At 35.8% G+C, this 21,740-nt stretch overlaps 1 protein-coding gene across 3 annotated transcripts in view; it reads left to right on the top strand.

Annotated features, from left to right (window-relative positions):
• Positions 1–3,073: 3,073 nt before the first annotated feature.
• Positions 3,074–21,740, top strand: part of cacna2d3 (calcium channel, voltage dependent, alpha2/delta subunit 3) — a 51,124-nt gene continuing 32,457 nt past the window's right edge. For all 3 annotated transcript variants that reach the window (XM_051912236.1, XM_051912235.1, XM_051912234.1), the window contains exons 1-6: positions 3,074–3,674; positions 4,626–4,707; positions 12,994–13,110; positions 15,519–15,578; positions 19,136–19,298; positions 21,323–21,454. In XM_051912236.1, coding sequence (XP_051768196.1) covers positions 3,556–3,674; positions 4,626–4,707; positions 12,994–13,110; positions 15,519–15,578; positions 19,136–19,298; positions 21,323–21,454 — 673 coding nt within the window. In that variant the 5' untranslated portion in view covers positions 3,074–3,555. The remainder of the gene's footprint in view (positions 3,675–4,625; positions 4,708–12,993; positions 13,111–15,518; positions 15,579–19,135; positions 19,299–21,322; positions 21,455–21,740) is intronic.

Raw genomic sequence — 21,740 nt, 5'->3', positions numbered from 1 at the left:
GCCAAATCTTGCTATAAAGAGCCCGTAGAAATGGTTAAAACCTAGAGGAAGTTTTCATATACAGTAGAACAGTTCAACTGAAGTTTCGTGATCTAGACTAGTCGACTGATATCCTACGCATTGACTGGTGGCAGAACTAATGGACTAGTTGCTGTACTGGGAAACAATATTACTTCGTAAGTGCAACACTATGAATTTTTACACTTCCTGACTTCACTCATTGCTAATTATCATGGAGCAGTAAAGTAACTTGGCGAAAGTGGTCTAATTTACAAGAATTCATCCTTTATCAATGCTTTGAGGCCTTATCATTTAATGTTATTGTTTTAGAGATGCTCCTAGGCATCTCTATCCATGTATATTATATATATACTGTGATTAGCTGTGAAGTGATTCCCAGCACCTTCAGTGCCAGATGTCACATTTGCACAGTACTATATTTGACCTGCTAAGAGTTTTAACTTCCATTAAGACAAGACAGAGATTACTGTGTGTTTGGTGTCCTGCATTAAAATAGACTAGAGTGAACTCCAGCACAGACTAACCGGATTTGCTTCAAGAGTTGTTAAAACTATTGCTTCTGTCCCTGAAAGACCTATAATTTCTTAATCTTATTGTTGTCTTTGTCGTTGATTAAAGAAGGACCTTGTAAGACTTCTATTTCTGCATGTGCTTTTTAATATACATTAGTAAACATATAGGAGACATTTAATAAGCAGAGTTGGGGAAAGTTACTTTTAAAAGTAATGTTACAATATTGCATTACTCCCCAAAAAAGTAACTAATTGCATTAGTTAGTTTTGATGGAAAGTAATGCTTTATGTTACTTGTGCATTACTTTTTCTCACCTGGGCTGGGCTTGCTTGTTTGTTTTTAATAACAATAAAGCAAAAGTTCTATTTTTGGCAAATGTTAAGGCTCTTTCACACCAAAAGTGAAATGAATTAGCCTCAGGCTGAAGGAAATGCACATTCACGCCTGTACAGTAGAGGGCACAGCTCAAACAAACCTTTTAGCTGTGCTGACATTCTCGATCGCAGGAGAACGAAGTTCAACATAATCAACACCCTTCAGCAATAAAAAAACAAATATGATGTTTAAAAGTAATTTTTGCTTATTCGTATGGTTGAATTGGATCATCAAAGGTTAGCAGCGAAGACATTGGTTAATAAAGTGAGATTAATTTAACATCTGCCCTTATCGGAGTGTCTATTTACACTAGGTGCAAATAGCATCCCTTGTTGCTATTTACACTAGCTCCGCCCACAATGTCTGGCAGTTCTGGCTTTTACCGCAATCGATGCGGGTTCAAATCTTTTTGCAGAGCATATTCTTCTCCATTTTCCCACCATATAACACATCAAAAAGATAAAAGACAAAAAATAATGTTCTAAAAGTGGAAATAAACTGCCTAACGAGTGTTTAATAATATTAAAAGTGTTTATTGGGGTTAGGGGAAGGTGTAGGAAGGGTTTTATTCTCCCAATAAGGCAGCATCCATTTATTTTAATAAATATAATCATTTACACTCTGTGTATTATTGCATCCTGTTAATGTACATAAATACTGAGGTGCAAATAGTATCTGCCAATATAAAGTATATATAGCATCTAATTACTATTTACACTTATTGCAAAGAACTGTGATATTTGCATTTCACTGTTTTATTCATTTTGAGGAATACTGAATCTGTTTTTTTGCAAGTGAGATGAGGAAATGCATGTTCACATTTAGTCTAGAACTACAATAACTGGTTACACATTAGTTTACACAGCGCACACAACACCTGCACTTACTCCCTATTTCTCTCAACATGGAGACAGGAGAGCTGTCAGTGAATAAATGGGAAAACAAAGTAACTTGCATTACTTATTTGAGAACTTAACTTATTGTAAATTTAAAAGTAATGCATTACTTTACTAGTTACTTGAAAAAAGTAATCTGATTACATAACTCGCATTACTTGTAATGCGTTACCCCCGACACTGTTAATAAGTCTTACTTATTAAACAGAAGTTTATGAATGTCATTTAGAGTTTGGCGTGTTGTAGCAGCAATGCAGTAGTACAGTATGCCTTGTCTTTTTCAGCTTCAGTCGCCACTGTTTCTAGCTGAGTCTGTGATGTATGATGCATTTACCAGCTAATCATGACTGCACAGAGACGCAGGCCGTGTTAAGACCGATCCATCAGACTCCTTACCACACACACGCAAATGCACCTCATCATTTATGTGCTCATGATAATTAGAGGAACAAAAAAAAAAAAAAGTGAGAGAATGGCAATTAACTCCTGGATGCCATTGTTAAGCATCAGACTTGAGAGGTCAGTGCTATAATACTAGTGGCTGGTCATAAATCTTATTCACTTACTTTCTTTGAGTACTATCTGCTCTTTTATGGCATCTGTTGATGAGGAGCAGCCATAATACATCTGGCTGAATTAATCTGTATGTCAATGAGCATATTACTGTTTTTAGTACGAGTGAGTGACGTGATGTGTAGCCAAGTATGGTGTCCCATAATCTGAATTTGTGCATTTTACCCTTCCAAGTGCAAACACACACTGTGAACACACACCCGGGGCACTTTTATTAACATGTATATAAATGAAAACAGCAATATAGGCTACAGAATCATATTGTCACATATGAAATCTAGTACATGAAAATACTCAAATAAGAGCAAAAATCTGACTTATTAGCTATTATAAGACTCAAAACCTTACAGTTATGGAGATACAACTTACCCAATCTGACAACTTGCCTAGGTGAAATACATCATAAAGTGAGACAGAAACAGCTATAAACCACAATATTCAGAATCATGCAATGCTGTTATGAAAATTAGTCTTCTATCGAGGTGAATGTTAATATAAAAAACTAATATGAAATTAATAATAAAATGCTTATTTGTAATTATTAATAAGCAAATTATTCATATGAAACTAAAATACGTAATCCCCACAGCTTGACATCAGAGCAAAAAGCATCCCCAAACGGAGGAATGCGCGTTGCCGAGGGAAAGTTTCGCATCAGCTTCTCTCGTGAGCGCGCTCGCATGGGGAAACCGCACTGTATCTCCTTCTCTAGATTTACACATGAGCCTCACTGTCTTGAAGACTTTCTACTCGCTTCTCGTCTCCCTAAACTTCTGCCTGTAGTACATGCACTGACCCGAAAGTGTCGTTCATCATAATATCAGCAGCGCCAGTAGTGAGAGCGCGCGAGTTAATTTACCTCAGCTCTAAGAGAAAGGTTCACGCACAAGAATAAGCATTTAAATCTCTGTTTTGTTCTCTGTGCCACCAATGCAGTGATAAAAAGCAAGGATCGATGTCAAAGAGCACGAGCAGGAGGTCGTGGGGTGTGTGACAGCTGGGCGGAGAGACTGAAACTCCGGAGGCAGCACGCGCGCTGGGGCGGGCAGATGTGCGGCTGAATTGGCTCTCGGTGCTGTTTTTGTAACCGAGGGGAGAGAGACCGAGAGGAGGGGGGAGTTCTAAAGGCTGCCCCAGCCGCCGGTTCCTTTGCAGCGTGAGAAATTTTGGGGGAAGGATGCAGCGGGACCGGAGAATTCCTCTGATGCACGCGCACTGCCTCCTCTTGTGTGTGATGAGCGCGTGCTGGACGGCGCTGGAGGTGCGGGGGTCCCAACCGGAGATCCCCTTATCAGTGTGAGTAGAAGAGCAAGCATGCACAATATAGAGAAGAAGGGGCCATAATAATTGCATTTAACCTATATGCATGTAGAAACAAAGAGGTTAAAACTATCCTGTGTGAGGGCTTTTGTGGGTCTAGAAATTTCTAGAGTAAAAATATAAAATGCTTTTATAAAAAATGCACATTGTAATGCATGTAAAATATAGAGAAGCCTTGATAATTGTATTAAATCCAAATGCAAATTTGTAGAGAATTCGTTTATGATGGCTTTGGTGGTTTTTCAAATGTTTAGTTATCTCTAGAGTCTCAATATGAAAGGCTTTTATAATTTATGAATATTTTAAATGTATGCACAACATAGAGAAGCTATAATAATTACATTTAGTCTATAATCATAAGTGCACTCAGAGAGAGGTTAAAACTATGCTTTGTGATGGTTATTGTGAGGGTCTAGTTATCTCTAGAGTCCAAATATGTAATATGTGCACATTTTATTATATTTAAACATAACAAAATATATTGCTGTTGGATATACACAGTAGCCTACATGTAAAAATGTTTATAAAGTGTGCAAAAATGTGCTTCATGTGATAATCAGCTGATTAAGCCACAAATATAATTTACAGTAATATGATATTATCAACCTCACTACATTACATTACACCAATGGAAGTCATTTCTAACCGTCAGATCAGGTAGAAATACTGTACCTCCTTAAGATAGTATAGAATGAAAATACAGTATGCAAAGCTTTTATGGCATAAGAACTTTTTGGACACAAAAAATGAGAAACAATGTGAATTTAACAAACCCAAATGCTCCTGTATGGCCATACAGAATACATTATAATGATTACAAACAGTTAATGCATTAGCTTTTGTTAACTGTTTTACTTTTAATATATCATTATAATATTGCTAATATTGTGGCATAATGTGTTGTAATTTGAGTGATTTCTCCAACAGGGTGAAACTCTGGGCTTCAGCGTTTGGTGGTGAAATAAAATCAATAGCTTCAAAATACTCAGGATCTCAGCTCTTACAGAAGGTATTTCCCCTTTTCTCTCTCTCACACACACTTGCATTGACACACACACCTCTTCTCAGCTCATATGAATACAGATGGCTTTGCCTTACAACATCTAGGTGTATAATCTGAGATGTGTGTGTGAGAGGGAGTTTTTGGATAAGGCTCATTACACTCAGTTTCTTTCCCCCCGATCTGTCTTTCGCATCTAAACACCTGTGTAGGACTAGCTGGACAAATAGAATTACTGAATAAATGTGTGTCTCTTTATAAATGACAAAGGAGCATCTGATGATGCACTGCACACTTTAACCACATGGTGGCAGCTGATATTATGAACTGTGTGCTTTTTGGTCACAGGGTTGAAATATTTTTTGAATCAGAGGCATTTGGATACAAATGTTGTGCGTTTTTAAATGATGAAATAAATCATGGTGTTCTTCAAAAAAATATAAAGTAGTAAAAATAAGGGAAAATTTAGACAAAGGGCTATAACGCAGACATTTGATGCCCATTGTCGTATTTTTTTTAATAATTTATCCATTTCCTCATTCATATCCATTCATATTGTGTACATTATGTAGTCTTTTTGGTGTGATGTTATATTTACATAATAACAATTCAATATTGATAACACTATATCAAAAGAGAAAAAAGCACAGATACACATTACAATATTAATATTTTATTATTAAACTTCATATCTATGTGACGGTGCTGATATTTTACGGATTAAGGTCTCCACCTCGTTTCTTTGTTCCAGTATACGGTGTTATAGCTAATACTGCTGTTTGAATGCACTATACGGTGGCGTTATATACTACAGAACACACTTCATTTCCTCTCGGTTTCTATTGAAGGAAAAACAGTGATGGATGTTTTGAGATAACCCCGTCTCTCTGTCTCTGAAGTATTAATAAGTCTCTCAGTGTTGGTGTGAGATAAGAGCCCAGCTCTCACCATCAGTGCACATATTATCGTCGTAATTACCTCCTCACAGAATGTGTGTACGTGACTCTTTAACTGAACTAGCTCGGGTCTGTTTATAAAACAGCGCAAATGAATGAAACTGAGGCTTTGAGAATTACAGCTGAGAATGATGGGAGTTTTCATGTATATTAGTGGTATATAGGCACTATAGATAAGTCTCTTTGTCAGTGCGTGTTTGTGAAGGATACATGTGTCCACAAACACTGATTGTTTAACTAAAACTGAGATTCGGGGTCTATCTTTAGCTATTGGGCCCTTACTTACAGAAAAATCTATAGTGTAGTCAGAGCCATTACCGGTGTTGTATTTATCCACTGATCCGAGACCAATGCGGCTGATTTACCTTGCATAATTGTTAACAGAATAATTCACCCAAAAATAAAAAATCTGTCTTTGTTTACTCACCTTCATGTTGTTTCAAAACATTTGCTTTTTTCTGTTCAGTTCATATTAATTATGTCTGCCAAGCTCCAAAAAGGACAGCATAAACTAGTCCACATGATCCATGTGCTAATCTCTGAGTCTTTTAAAGTCATACAGTAGCTTAGTGTGAGAAACAGACTGAAATGTTAAGGAATACTCCAAAAATTAAAAACATTTACCTACCCTCCCAAACTGTATGACTTTCTTTCTTCTCTGGATCGTAAAAAGATATTTTGAAAAATGTCTTAAGTTGTGTCCCAAATGACGCACTATACACTATGCACTTATACTATGTACTTAACTGTGTAGTGTATGAATTTTATAAGGTTATTTTGTCATCCAGCATCGGAGTCTAATAGCCCCTCCCCCTTTGCAATGTAAGGAAAGCTGCGACATTTGAGTGCATGAAGTGTCCAATATTTTTTTTCAGTTAATTAAGTGCATCATCTGGGTATTTTAAGTACACTTTTTTTGTAAACACACTACTCACACTATTTATACTAAAAATCTACAAAGAAAAGTGCACAAGTGAATTGGGACGCACCTTTACTGTTTTTTGTTTTTAGAATGGAAGTCAATGGACTGAAGTGTTGTTCAAAATATCTTTTTTTGTGTGTTTTGTAGAAGAAATAAAGTCATACTGGTTTGGAACAGCATGAGGTTGAATAAATGATGTCAGATTATTCATGTTTGGGTTATTATTTACTGAAAAATCTCATTTCCCATTGTGCATATTCAAACTATCACATCATATTCATTACAAAAAAAAAAAAAAAAAACACAGAAACCAATGAAACTTCATGACAATGATGCCAAATATGGCATTGTGCATCAACATGGCATGAATGCGAATGCAAATTTCAGCGCTTCAGTGGAGTGGAAGATTATCAGATATCAACTTAAACTTGTTCCTTGCTATAAAAATGTTATGATTCAGAAGGCTGAAACAGTGTATTGGTTGTATTGCCAACTTTTGTGGTGCTTTTTGTCCATATTTATCGGCCGATTTTTGATCAATTTAAAACCAATCATTTATTAATTAACTGCATGAAGGCACTGAGTTGTATAATGTCTGTTGCATAATCCAATGCGTTTCTCTGGTAAAATAATTACTTGACAAAACAAAATGAAATGTGTACAAAATATAGTTTGTCAGCATATATAGTTTGATAGCAAAAATAACCTCTGAAGGTTGTCATGTTTTCTTATTTGTATTTTGTTTTTATATCTTACTTTCTGCCTCTCTTATAATGTTGGCCTGTTGAATGTTAAATGAATCCGATCCATGTTCAATAAAAATAATTTGATTTAAAGCATGATCAAAACATTAGTCTATTTTAATTAGGGAAGCACAATATGAAAATTTTGGCCTATACCGATAACCGATAATTCTGTATATTTGAAAGCCGATAACCGATATATTGGCCGACAAATCTAAATCCAAATTTTTATATAATTTTTTAGAGCCTGATTACAAAAAGAAAAGTCTCACCATTAAAAGCCATGTCCCAATCATATTTCAAGCTATTCAAAACCATCATGGTGAACAGTACGCATCTGAAGTGTCTCAGCTGAAGGAAATAAGCCATTATTTATCGGCTGTAATATATCGGGTAAATTTTCTTATCGGGCCGATAAGGATAACATTAAAAATGAACATATATTGGCCGATACCGATATGGTGGCCGATATATAGTGCATCCCTAATTTTGAAGGCAAAAGTTCTAACAAATATGCAAGTGACAAATATCGGTATCGGAATCGGCCAATAGTTGTTTGTTAAAATCGGTTTCATATCGGCCAAAACATATATATATATATATATATATATTGGTGCATCCCTATGAACTGTATTAAAAAGAGATGAAGAATATTGTTTATAATGTATCCTTCAGTTTTCAATGGAAAAAATGCATTTAAAAATATAACATATGGCTTTGGAATGACATAAGGGTGAGTAAAAAATGACACATTTTTGTTTGAACTATCGCTTTAAGGTGGGAGTTAAGATGGAAATCTGTTCCTGATTCAGCCAAAAGCATCAATAATGAACATGTTCCATCATCCCATCCAGAATTATTGTGCACACACACACATTAATACATTGTAAAATGTCCCAGCCAGTTGTGTTCTCTCTTCATTGCCGTTTCTGCGTATGTTTGCACTTTTTCCCATCATCCTGCTCAGTGGGCGTGACCGATGGGTGGGGCTCAGGGCCAATAAACTGTCTGTCTGAAGAGCTGGAAGCAGAAAGGGAGGGATGAGGCAGCAGGCCGGTTCATTAAGGAGGATCGTTAAGAGTGATCATTAAGCTTGTTATGCAAAATTACCTGATTTTTACACAAAGGGGGGGAAAACAGCCATACAAATGTCACCCTTTGTTGCTTTCAATAGCTGAAATTTCCAACTTACCGCAACAAAATAACAGATTGTACAAATACATTACCATTAAGCATTTTTACAGTGAATAATTTTGCAGCATCTTGAGAATATGATGGCAGAAACTTGTTTTGTCCAGGAGCATCTGGTAGTCTGGGACTCTCCCTGGGACTATTTCGCTACTGTGTTTTGAATCAGTGGGATGATCATCACTATTGACGAACGCAGCATTAATGGCTTTGATTATGGCTTTTTTGGGGGCCGGGGAGGGTGCCGGGACGGGGGTGAGGGGTGGGGAGGCAGGACAGGCGTGAAATGAACTGTTCCGCCTCAATAACTCTCCATGGTCTCTCTCTTAAAGGGGTAATTTGCCGCGTGGTGCTGCGATCTGTGTGTGTGGAGGGGGGTGTTGGTGTTAGAAACATGTTGGGGGTCTGAGATGTGCCAGAGTGTGTGTTTCCATGCTATTTGATGTCCTGTTGTCTTGTAAAAAAAAAAAAAAAAAAAAAAAAAAAAAAAAGGCAAGATTGTTTTGCTTACAGAAATCTTATTTTTAATCACAACACATTTTGTATAACCTACGTTATAGGGACAAAATGTCTCCACAAAGATGGCAATATCCTAAATCTTATGCGATCTGTGTGTGTGGAGGGGGGTGTTGGTGTTAGAAACATGTTGGGGGTCTGAGATGTGCCAGAGTGTGTGTTTCCATGCTATTTGATGTCCTGTTGTCTTGTAAAAAAAAAAAAAAAAAAAAAAAAAAAAAAAAGGCAAGATTGTTTTGCTTACAGAAATCTTATTTTTAATCACAACACATTTTGTATAACCTACGTTATAGGGACAAAATGTCTCCACAAAGATGGCAATATCCTAAATCTTTGACCTTGTAGGAAAAATTTTTGGTCCACATGAGGAAAACAGCTTTTAAATCACACTAAGTGATGTTTTTTGAAAATGTAAAAATGCAGAAAGTTTTTTGTGATGGGTAGGTTTAGGGTTAGGAGATATACAATATACAGTCTGTACAGTATAAAAATCATTATGTCTATGGAATGTGCTCATAAAACATGGAAAACCAGCATGTGTGTTTTCATGGTTTTTATATTTAAAAACTGGGACAGGCATGTATGCATACTGTTTATATGTGGTTTATTTCCTGTTTTTGGTTTCACATTCAGTGATATGTTTTTATGCATGTTCATGTGATTCATGTCCCATTGTTTTTAAAAAACAGAGAAAGACATGTATTCATACTTTTCTCGTACTCGAAACTTTTTATTAGAAATTTTATTAGAAAGGCCTATTTTAATTTAAAAGGACTATAAAGAATATGTTGTGGGATTATAGATGTTCCAGAGTGCGTTTTTTTATGTCCTGTCTTGGACAAAAAAGACGTGTGAGACACATTTTTTTCACAAAATGCATGTCCAAGCTTAACACTAACTCATTTTTATTTCTGTGTTGAACAGAATTTAACTCATTTGAGCTGTGCAAGAGTGTTTTGATGCAATTTATGTCATGTTGCCTTAAAAAAAATGAAAGATAGAAGATAGAAAGATATGTAATTTTCATGCTGGAAATTTATTTTTATCAGCCTTTTCTAAAGTTAAGATTTCAATGTGTGTGTGTATTGATGGTGTTTATGTCCTTTTGTCTTCAAAAAGTGACATGTATGGATCCTTTTTCTTTTACTGGAAACTTTTTTTTTTTTTTTATCAGAAAGACGTTTTTTAATTTGAAAGAACTGTGTAGAACATGGTGGGATTTTAGATGTGCCAGAGTTTGTGTTTTTTAAAATTAATTTATGTCCCGTTGTCTTAAAAAAAAAACACTAGATGTGTATATGTATTTTGCCTCCTGGAAAGTTAAAGGATTAGTTCACTTCAGAATTAAAATTTACTTACAGTACCCCCATGTCATCTAAGACGTTTATGTCTTTCTTTCTTCAGTCGAAAAGAAATAAAGGTTTTTGAGGAAAACATTACAGGATTTTTCTCCATATAGTGGACTTCAATGGCTACCAACGGGTTGAAGGTCCAAATTGCAGTTTCACTGCAGCTTCAAAGGGTTCTACACGATCCCAGCTGAGGAATAAGGGTCTTGTCTAGTGAAACGATCAGTCATTTTCTAAAAAAAATAAAAATTTATATACTTTTTAACCACAAATGCTCAGCTTGCACTGCTCTGTGATGCGCCACGCATTACGTAATCATGTTGGAAAGGTCACGTGTGACATAGGCAGAAGTACCACGGTAGGATGAAAAACTCCATCTCATTTTCTCCTCCAACTTCAAAATCATCCGACATTGTTGTTTTATCTTTTTTTGTAAAGGGCGTTTGACTTAGTCTTTGCATGTTCGCTTTGTTAACACTTGAATGGTACTTCCGCCTACGTCATGGGTGACCTTTCCAACATGATTATGTAATACGTGGCGCATCGCAGAGCAGTGCAAGATGAGCATTTGTGGTTAAAAAGTATATAAATTTTTATTTTTTTCAGAAAATGACCGATCATTTCACTAAACAAGACCCTTATTCCTCATCTGGGATCGTGTAGAGTCTTTTGAAGCTGCACTGAAACTGCAATTTGGACCTTAAACCCATTGAACCCCAGTGAAGTCCACTATATGGAGAAAAATCCTGTAATGTTTTCCTCAAAAACCTTAATTTCTTTTCGACTGAAGAAAGAAAGACATAAACATCTTAGATGACATGGGGGTGAGTAAATTATCAGGAATTTTAAATCTGAAGTGAACTAATCCTTTAAGTTTTCATCAGAATGGCTGTATGGCACACGTTTTGGAACTTGAGTGTTTTTTTTATGAAATTTATGTCCATGTTTCGTTTAACATGAACTTATTTTAATCAGAAAGGCTTTTTTTTTATAGTGGAGTGGTGTAAGCCTGCAGGCGTCGATGCCTGAGTGTGTTTGAATAGTCTAATATCACAACGCCCATTGAGTGCTGTTGCTTCAGGTGTCGCTTGTACTGCAGACTCAGCGTTGTCTGAAGTGTAGTTCATTATCCAGACTCGCCCAGGCTTGACAACTTATTATCTTTCTCCCGAATTCTGACTCCATTTCAATTACCCTCCAACAATGCGTAGCCCTTTCGACAAGCCACACCCAGCCTCCCCAAAGCAGCCCACCCACAACGCTCTTCCTCCACCAATAACAGACACTGCAGCAGCAGTTCCACCAATTACGGGGACAAGATTGAGCTCGTTATCTGGAGCGGATTTGTCTTATCGGCCAATCAGAAAGGCCGCTGTCAGAGAGAGGCGCACGACGGCACGCTTATCTGAAGACTTGTGGCACTAACTCGAATGGGAACGACAGCTGTATTAACGAAGAGACAATGCAAAGCATAGGTCATGGAGACTTGTAAAGGCCTCTTCTTACCGTCCCCCGTCTCTCCATCACTGTCTCTCGTCATTTTTTTAATTTGTCTCGTCCGTCCATCTTCCGCTGCCACACACATCTGCCTCCCTCAGATTTGAATACGTAAATGTCCCTATTTGCTAATCACCTGCTGACAAATGAACTTGTCATGCTGGACATTGATCTCTTAAACTCATGTTTGAGGGTATCACATTAGACTAAAAGAAAAGATGATCATGGGTTCCCCACATTTATCTAATTTACTTTGTGCAAATTATTACCATTATATGAGAGATCTGGGGCTAAAAGTGTTTAAAGTGTCTTTTCTCTCTGAGTTTTATGTCTGGTGGAGTTTTATATCTGAATTTGCTGAATTTTAATATCTTTGAAAGAGATTTTCTTTAGATATTCATAAACAAAGCAGAGACTTTCTAATAAGATTTCCATTCAGATTATTTGCGGAACTTCAAAACAAAATGTGAAATACACACACAGGTTGGGTTTCCATGTTTTCTAAGGACATTCCATAGACATAATGATTTTTTATACTGTACAAACTGTAAATTCTATGACCCTAAAATTTTTCCACATTTTACATTTTCAAAAAACATTATTCTGTATGATTTATAAGCTGTTTTTCTTATGGGGACCAGAAAAAAAGAAGTCCCCACAAGGTCAAAAATTACTGGTATTACTATCTTTATGAGGACATTTGGTCTCACACACACACACACACACACACACACACACACACATATAAAGCAAAGAAATGAATTAAGTGATCCGCTGCATTAAAGTGTGCAAATATGAATAAAAATGTTCAAATTTGTTTTTAGCATGAGAGTTTTTAGCATAAGAGTTATTTATTTATTTTTTAAATAAATTGCTGTTCATAACATGCAACATACTTTCACTACTGCCAGACAAGCTGCATTCAGAATTGATATTTTAGGTATTATTTAATTTTATGTATAAACTGAATTACAGAAAACAACGTGTGTCAGTTTTGTATTGTTTAAAGAATTGTTTTTTATTAAAAAATGTCATCCAGCCTTGACCACACTGACACAAAAAGTAGTAAAATGTCTGTCGTGCGTATATTCATTGTGTAACATGGCCCATTTATTTCTTTTTAGAAATACAAGGAATATGAGAAATCTGTGCGAATAGAGGAGATTGACGGCGCAAAAGTGGTGAAAACTTTGGCGCAGAATATGGAGGAAATATTTCGGAAAAAAGCTGAGGCCACACGAGTAAGTAACAATTAAGAGGAAGAGAATTTCAAAAATCTGCATGCGTCTTCCATTTTGTTTTATTTTTTTTAAACGAACAGCCTTTAACAACGCATTTTTTTTTTAATTTTTTTTTTATATAGCCTATAGGTTGGAATTATTAAGCCTATTATTATTATCTATTGACATTATTTTAATTATTTGACGATTTTTGCATGAATTCCTATTGTTTCAGCATTTTCCATCAGTCATTTATTGTCTTGGATGCTGCAGCCGCAACAGCTTTATTTATTGCTAACGTATAAAAAGCATCTCGGTTGAAGCTTCTCCCTTCTATATAGAAGAACATATAGATTTTCCCGTTACAACCGGCTCGTGCCGTTATTCTTCAGAGGCACACACACGGTCCAGCTTTAATTGCCTGTGTGCGTGGAGGAGATAGGCTTATCTAACTCCTGCAGATACACACTGTCATTTTATGATGCAATGGAGTCGGTTTGCCATGAAAGGTAAAACCCATAAATACACCTCATGCATTTGTAGCTTACTGCTGCATACCGATTTTATAAAATGGATGCGATGCGCGTATATACAAAATAAATGTACACATTCGACGGAATTGAAGGGAGTTTATACAATTTATACAACAGAAATCCAAGTGTATTGCAGCATATTTTATTTTACTGGAAAATAATTCTACAAATACAAATAAAAACATAATTTAAATATTTATCCAGGCTTTTTTTTTTTTTTTTTTTTAATTATTTTCTGCTGATAATGTTCGTGTTGTCTCGCGTATATATCTTAAATTATTTTTAAGCAATATTTTTTGTTATATAGCCTACTTGAGATATGTTAAATCTACAATAATATGACAAATTATGTCCTCCTTTCTACTCAGGCGAACGCGCCTTCTGTTTACGAGCATGTGAGAGAAAATCCGCGCGCTGACAAACTTATTAGCTACTGAAATATTGTTTAAAAGCTGTTAAAAAGTTCCAGCTTCTTTTGGGGCGGTTAAAGGAATAAACTAGGTGAATCAGAACAATAAACTGTCTTTCAGAGTCGTCGAAAAGGAATTTGTAGGCCTATTTTTTGGGGGTGTAATCTTTTGAGGTTCAGCAGCAAACAGTTCGCTAATTATGCGTCAAATAGACTTTTTAAACAAAAATATATGTTAACGTTTTTTTTGGATAGGCCTATCTGTGATGTTAATCTCTACTTAAGTTATAAATGCTAATTTGTCATGTTTGTTAACTTGACAATCGCAACGGAAGGCTAATAGCGTCGTTTGTACTGTTGCTAAATGCTTACCTCCTCAGGTAAACGCGCTGTTCAGTTCGCTAGCGCCGCCTGTTTGGCGACAGGTGAAAATACGCGCTATAACTAACTGTTCCCCCTCCCCTCTCTATCTCGTGATTTAGCTTTTGTGGTTAATGAGACGTTTAAAAACACGATTGAAATGTACTTGCGTGTAAAAGAATATGTACGCCCCCTCCAGCCTTATGTTTTGACTGTCATAATTCGCACCCTGTTTGTATCTAAAAACATATTTAGAACACAATTTTTCTTGTGAAAATAATATTAGGCTATATTGTCGACATACATAAACAAAGACATTGAAATATGTTCTTTTATTGTTTTTCTGTTTTTTCCAGGAACATAGCCTCATTATAGTATTAGTATATTTTACAGAGCAGCTTGGCTTAGGTAGCTTGTATTTATAAAATTGGCACAAAGCCTCACTTTTGTTTTTTTGGTTATGTTGCTATAATTTCCTTGAAATGCGACAAGTATTAATTATTTTTCCTAAAGCGTTTTGTGGATTGGAAGCAATTACACCGCCATGTAACTAAAAATGCTTGCCAGCACTTTTCAATGACGACAAAACATAAACTGTCCTTTACCCACACAACACACACACACACTTGTGTTTGCCGCAAGGGAACAAGCCACCACGTGAAATACAACCTGTTTGCAAGCAGCAGGTAAACTAAACATTATATTACTGTTTAGTTTCGCTTTAAATAGGTCACCTTTTACAATTACTTTCATAAATAAATCATTATGACTTTTTAACTTTCATTAATCTGTCTTTATGACAGGGCTAGTTTTCACGGTTTACTCCTGTGAATGTTTCTCAGGGTCAGTTTGTTATTGAACCCCCCGCCGCCCATATGAATCAAAGGCATTCTGAAAGTACATTATCTTATGATCTGATAAGCATTATAAAATGTAATATATTTGTTAATGATGTTATAAAATGTCTTTTACATGTAGCTAGAGGCTATGATGATCACAAATGTCTGCATCTTTGAAATCTATCGCACAAAGCTCAGGTTGCCCATCAAGAACAAATCAGTGTATTTTGCCATCATTCATCTCTTCTGTGTTTCTGCTGTTCTCTGTGTCATGTCACTCATGTGTAGAGGCTCGTAGAAGCGGCGGAGGAAGCTCATCTTCAGCATGAGGAGAACCCTGACCTACAGGTGAGAGAGTTTGTACACTTGTTTGTTTTTGCAGTATCATATGGGAAGATTTCAGAACCATGGACAGTTCTTAAAGAAAACCCAATCGCTCTTATGCTCTTATGCCACTTTATAGTGTCAGAAATGTCCAAACACAAAAAATTACATGCATATTAATTTTTTATTATTTTCATGGATATTTCATAGAGTGTGGTATGAGATTCTATTGTGTTCTTTAGAATTGAATCTTAAGGGATATTTTAATGGTAAGCCCCTGCACTCCTTGCCATAATCTTGTAGCCCTGCTTTATGCAAATATCCTGTACATGACCTCCAGCTTAGTTCTTGAAGTGAATTATATTTATATATATATTTATGTCCCGGAAAGCCCTCCCCTCTCTCCGGCCTCCGCACTCCGACTAAGATAAATGACTCCACGTTGGCTGCGCTATTCAGGGACAAATGGAAAATTCACTGAAGCAAAATACGTTTAAAATAATGCTATCCCCCCTCAGTAATGAATTCATGCACTCACTCTTTTGTAAGTAAAAATACATTTCCAGTGATTCATAAACTGTTTTTTTTTTTTTATTCACACAACTAATTATAGTGAAAGAGTCGGTTTTATCGCCTCTATATTTCTGTATGTTGTTTTTATAACATAAAACTTTTGACTGAAAGGAAGGATGGTTATTTTAGAGATACACACTCTTTATTCTAACACATTAATTCATTTTATATATATATATATATATATACACACACACACACACACACACATATATGGGTCAATGACGTGACGGGTCATTTTTTGTCCTTAATAATAATAATAATAAAAAACAAAGATATGACATCCAAAGTATGTAAGGTAGCACAACTAGATCTCTTTTATTGAATCCAAAATTTTGCTACATATAAAGGTATTTTAAAGATTTTGAAGTGTCAAAAGGTCATTCGGTTTAACCGTCCAAAGGCCAATACAGCCATTTAATTTGTGATTAAAATATCTTAAAATGTAATAAATGTATATGTTTTTTATTCTGCCATGATTTTATAACATCATATATCAACATGGTGCAAAATGGTATTAAAATTATGTGTAGAAGTTTTGTTATGAGAAAGAATGTCCAGAAAAATGAATTTCATTGATGTCATTTGGAGTAACCAATATAAAGGGACCATTTTGGATCAAGTCATGCGATCAATATCATGTGACAGGATGTGACATCATTCAGACACCTGCAAAGGACCACATGGTTGTGAAGCAAAGTAACTAACTCTCTTTTAACTATTTGAAAAATTCATGTTTTCACTTGCTCATACATGTCCCGAAACATCAGGTCATTCGGTACAACCACTATAAAACATGGAAAATGTTGCAATATTTTAAAAACTTGTACTAAATATAAAATGTTTGGTTGTCCTTTTGCTAGCTAGATATCAGCCTGTTAGCATTGTTTGAAAATATTATCATTCGGTAAAACCAACATTTTGGTTAAACTGAATTACTTTTTTGGTGACAAATTGTGTCCATCTTGTAAAAAATTACAAAAGCAGTGTTAATTAAGTTAATTAAACCACACAATCTCATTTTTAACACTTAATAAAGCTTCAAAATTAATTATATCTCAATTGTGTTTTTTTACACTTTTAAATACCTTATTCGTCAATGACCCATATATATAATTAATATAATTTTTAATAATATAATTTTTTGTAAAATCAATTAGTAATTGTAAGTATGATTTACTAAAAGAATACATTTTTGTGAGTATTTTATTGGGTTATATTGATGTCAAACAAAGACATCAGGACATAAAAAATGTAATGGAGAATTATTACGGGAATTAATATAAAAATAAAAAGAGTAATGCAATTAATTAAAACTAAAAATTCACCTAAATAAAATAAAAAAGGCCTAAAAAATTGCTGAATTATCTTAGTGCCTCAGTGTGAGTATATAAAAACTCAGCTTTCAATAAATGGTCTGGCCAATAGTGAATGTTTATAACGATCTGGAGGAAACAGTTCTGGCCGTGACTCTTTGAATGAGGAGTTCTGACTCACTGGGACCCACTGGGACTGGGATTCGGTCAGGGTGTGGAGCTCCTGCTCCTGCTGTTTGTTGATAACCCTCAAACGCTTGTCGCAGTGCTGTCAGAAACGCTGAGTGTGGAGCATTTCTCCTCTGCCTCGCTACACTCCTCTCGACTCCGCTCCCCCTCCGCCCCCCCAGGGGTGTATCACCGGAGCGCCCAGCCGTGGTATGAGCTGTCATTGCTGTAGTGATGCCCCCCTCCCCAACAGGAGCTGTTGCACACACACATACACACACACACACACGCCGCTTAATAGTAAACACAAAGGTGTTACCAAGTACACTCACCTAACAGATAGATAGCCTCTTTTCACAGAATGACCTCTAGTCCAGTAAAGTGAGAGGTAGTTTAATCACGCATGGCCTCTGGACACAAACTAAATGTTCTTTGCCCGTTATCCTTTATAGTTCAACTGGGACACGTGTGAAATGTTGTACCTATAGAGTGTGTGTGCATGCAGTGCGTAAATAACATTTTTAGTGTTTTAGTCTAAACGTTTATGCATACCTTGGCTTTTTTCCTGTAGGATAGAAAAATCACTAATGTTTAATGTCTCAGTTTTTGTTTTCTCCCAGACAGCTTTGAGATTAAACATTTAGCTTTGAGACTTTTGCTGAACATTCTCTAGTTTTTTTGTCTGAGTAAAAGACCCTAGTAATCTCACATGTAATTTCACACTCCTCTAGAGTTTCAGATGTCAATAGTGTCTCAAACTGTGCTCAGATTTGCAAAGTCAAAAATTTCGATATGAACTTTTTTGGAAAAACATCTGAGCCAAAGTTGATACTTAAATGAAACATAACTGAGTTCTCAGTTAAGTCTCTAATAAATCTTATAGGTTGTTTAAAAAAAAAAAAACTTTGACACTATCATTCAAAAGAAGTGTCTTATACTCACCATTTATTTGATCTAAAATGCAGTAAAAACAGCAAAAAATATATATATTGAAAAATATTATTAAAATTGTATTGTTTTGTGTTTTAATGTATTTTAAAATGTAATTTATTCCTGTGATGACATAGCTGAATTTTACTCCAGTTTCGGTGTCACATGATCCTTCAGAAATCATCCTAATATGCTGATTTGGTGCCCAAGAAACATTTATTATTATTATCAATGTTGAAAACGGTTAATATCTTCTGCAGAAAAACAGTGATGCATTTTTTCAGGATTATTTGATGAATAGAAAGTTCAAGAGAACAGCATTTATTTAAAAAATAAATCTTTTGTAACATTATAAATGTCTTTCCTGTCATATATTATCAGTTTATTGTGTCCTTGATGAATGAAAGTATTAATTTCTTTAAAAAAAAGTCTTACTTACTGCAAACTTTAAGTTGCTGTAACAGCATAGAATGAATATCAGCAATATTGCAGTATTATCAACTAAAATAAATTTGTTACTTTTTCATTCACATTTTCTTTTTTCAAGCTTGACACCTCTATATAGACTTGTTTTGCTCGTCTTTCTTCCTGCAGTATGAGTATTTCAACGCAGTGCTCATAAACGAGGTGGATGAAGATGGGAACAGCGTGGAGCTGGGAGGAGAGTTCCTCCTGGAACCCAACGATCATTTTAATAACCTATCCGTCAACCTCAGCCTCAGCGTGGTGCAGGTGCCAACCAACATGTACAATAAAGGTAATGCATCCTGTTTTTACCTGGGCATACAGGATATAGGGTGTGATTCAACCAACATGACACATTGATCGGTTGATGGCAGTACAAGAACACGCACAGTTCCAAAACTGTTTACTATCCTGAGCAGCAGAATGGGAAAAATGTCAGTCCATTTCATGCTTTTAAGAGTTATTAAGTTTTGGTAAAATATCTTCTATAATATACTAAAATATTGTTGATTTGTATTGTATGTTGAATGCAAAAAATGTTGGCATAATTGGCTATTTTGAATGCTTTTTGCAACAAAATGCTGCAGTTCACCCATGCTTAAAAATACACTATGTAAACTTTTTTTGTTCAAAATTTAAATCAGTCAATACATCATCAATCCTTCTTCCAAAACATGTTTTGTCTTACCCTGATTTACTATGGTAAGCCTATTAAAAGTGTTTATATTTTAGACCTAGTTGGATGGTTTTCACAGGAAATCATGTCTCGTTAAAACCGTAAATAGAGAAAAGTTGTTCCGGCTACTTTGACGCATGTATAGTGTGGGAGTGGCATAGGTTATTTGTCACAACGAGTGAGAAAGGTTGACATGGAGCACGCTAAATCTCAAAAAAACAAAAAAAAATGCCGAACAGAGGAGAAACAGAATAAGACAGAGTTCGTAATATAACGTGAATCAACATAGGCTTTTTGTTTTTTAACCACTAGAGGGTCAAAAGTTACATAGTGTACCTTTAATGTTGCGATGTTACGGATGTAGTGGCAGATATTTTCTTCCTTATTTTGACATACATCCGAATGAAATGGATTAACAGAAATGAAAATATGTAGGATGGGACTTCTCTCCATCAGTTGTTGATTAGATGGAGGCAGATCTGTGTGCTAGCTTCAGTCGATTGTAAGAAAGTGGCAAGGTTAAGCAGACTGAATGATTGGAGAAGTTCAGCATACGTCACCAGAGGGAAGTCTTGTTTCATTTTGATTAAAAAAATTACAAGGTCAAAACTAATAAAAAACATTAAACATATGCTAAACATGTGCATGTATAAATTGTTCATTAAGATACATATAGATGAAATTTTGGAATCAATAAAACGTTTTTATGTTTTTGAAAGAAGTCTCTTCTGTTCACCAAGGCTGCATTTATTTGAAAATACAGTAAAAACAGTAATATTGTGAAATGATTTTAAAATGTAAAATAACTGTTTTCTAGTTGAATACATTTTAAAGTGTAATTTATTCCTGTGATGTCAAAGCTGAATTTTCAGCATCATTACTCCAGTCTTCAGTGTCACATGATCCTTCAGAAATCATTCTAATATGCTGATTTAGTGCTCAGTTGTTATGAATTATTATTGGTGGTCAATAATGATTTTTATTATGGTCATTTATTAGTCCTTTATGCATATTAACAAAGAAACAGATTCATTAGCAGATTAAAAACTTTGAATGTGCCGCTAATAAACAGCTCCTGGGTGTCCTGAGGTTGTGGAGTGAAAGATAGAGAGAGGTAAGTTAGTATGTCATAGAGCAGTGATAATAGCCAACCACCTCAGGTCATTCTGAAGTTACTGATCCGAGAACGAACTCCTCAGTGTCACTGCAGCACTACGGGTCAATAACTACCTGGGGACGGCGCAATGAACAAAGCCAAGGGCTCAATGCCCCAGCGAAGAGCGCGCTGAGAACAGAGTAATCACTCTTAAAGTAGCTGTTCGCTTTGTGATCTGCGGATGCTGCAGTGGGCGCTCACGCGCGGTGGATGCACCGTGTCCCTTTGTGTGTGCCCATAATGGCCTTTCAATGGCGTCGCTTTGTGTGCTTGAGGACAAAGGCAAGAGGTTTTTTATGGAGTCAGGTTGGACTCGGAGCAGAAGGAGGGGTGGAACTGGGATGAGGTGATTTAACTGCTCCACTTTTGGCTTGTACGACGAACGAAATTAGGGTTAAAGGTCAAATTAGGACTGTGTTTCTGCTATGATTGCAAATGATGCTTCAAATAAATTCTCACTCATTTTCTCTCCTCATCCTTTCAGACCCTGACATTGTTAACGGCGTCTATTGGTCAGAAGCCTTGAACAAAGTTTTCGTGGATAACTTCAGAAGGGACCCGACCCTTATTTGGCAGTACTTTGGAAGCGCTAAAGGTTTTTTCCGACAATACCCAGGTGTGTAATGTTGCATTATGTCGGCGCGGAAAGTGATGAAGATCAAACTGGCTGATTTCACTAATGTTTTAATTTTACAGACCATCAGAGAGGACATAGAGAAAATTCCTTCCATTAATCAAAGCCTGTGGCGGACTAAATCACATCTTACATCTTATAGCATTATGTCAAATTTACATAAATTAGCTATTTGTGCTAAACAGATGTGGTTAAGGAGCTGAGCCACAGAGATAGACCATCATTTGATTTCTAAGTAAAGAGTCTGCAAACTATAAAACGATAAATG

Source organism: Ctenopharyngodon idella, chromosome 11 (genome assembly GCF_019924925.1).
Source record: "Ctenopharyngodon idella isolate HZGC_01 chromosome 11, HZGC01, whole genome shotgun sequence".
Classification (NCBI taxonomy): Eukaryota; Metazoa; Chordata; class Actinopteri; order Cypriniformes; family Xenocyprididae; genus Ctenopharyngodon; species Ctenopharyngodon idella.
This window is presented reverse-complemented; position numbering and strand designations above follow the sequence as displayed.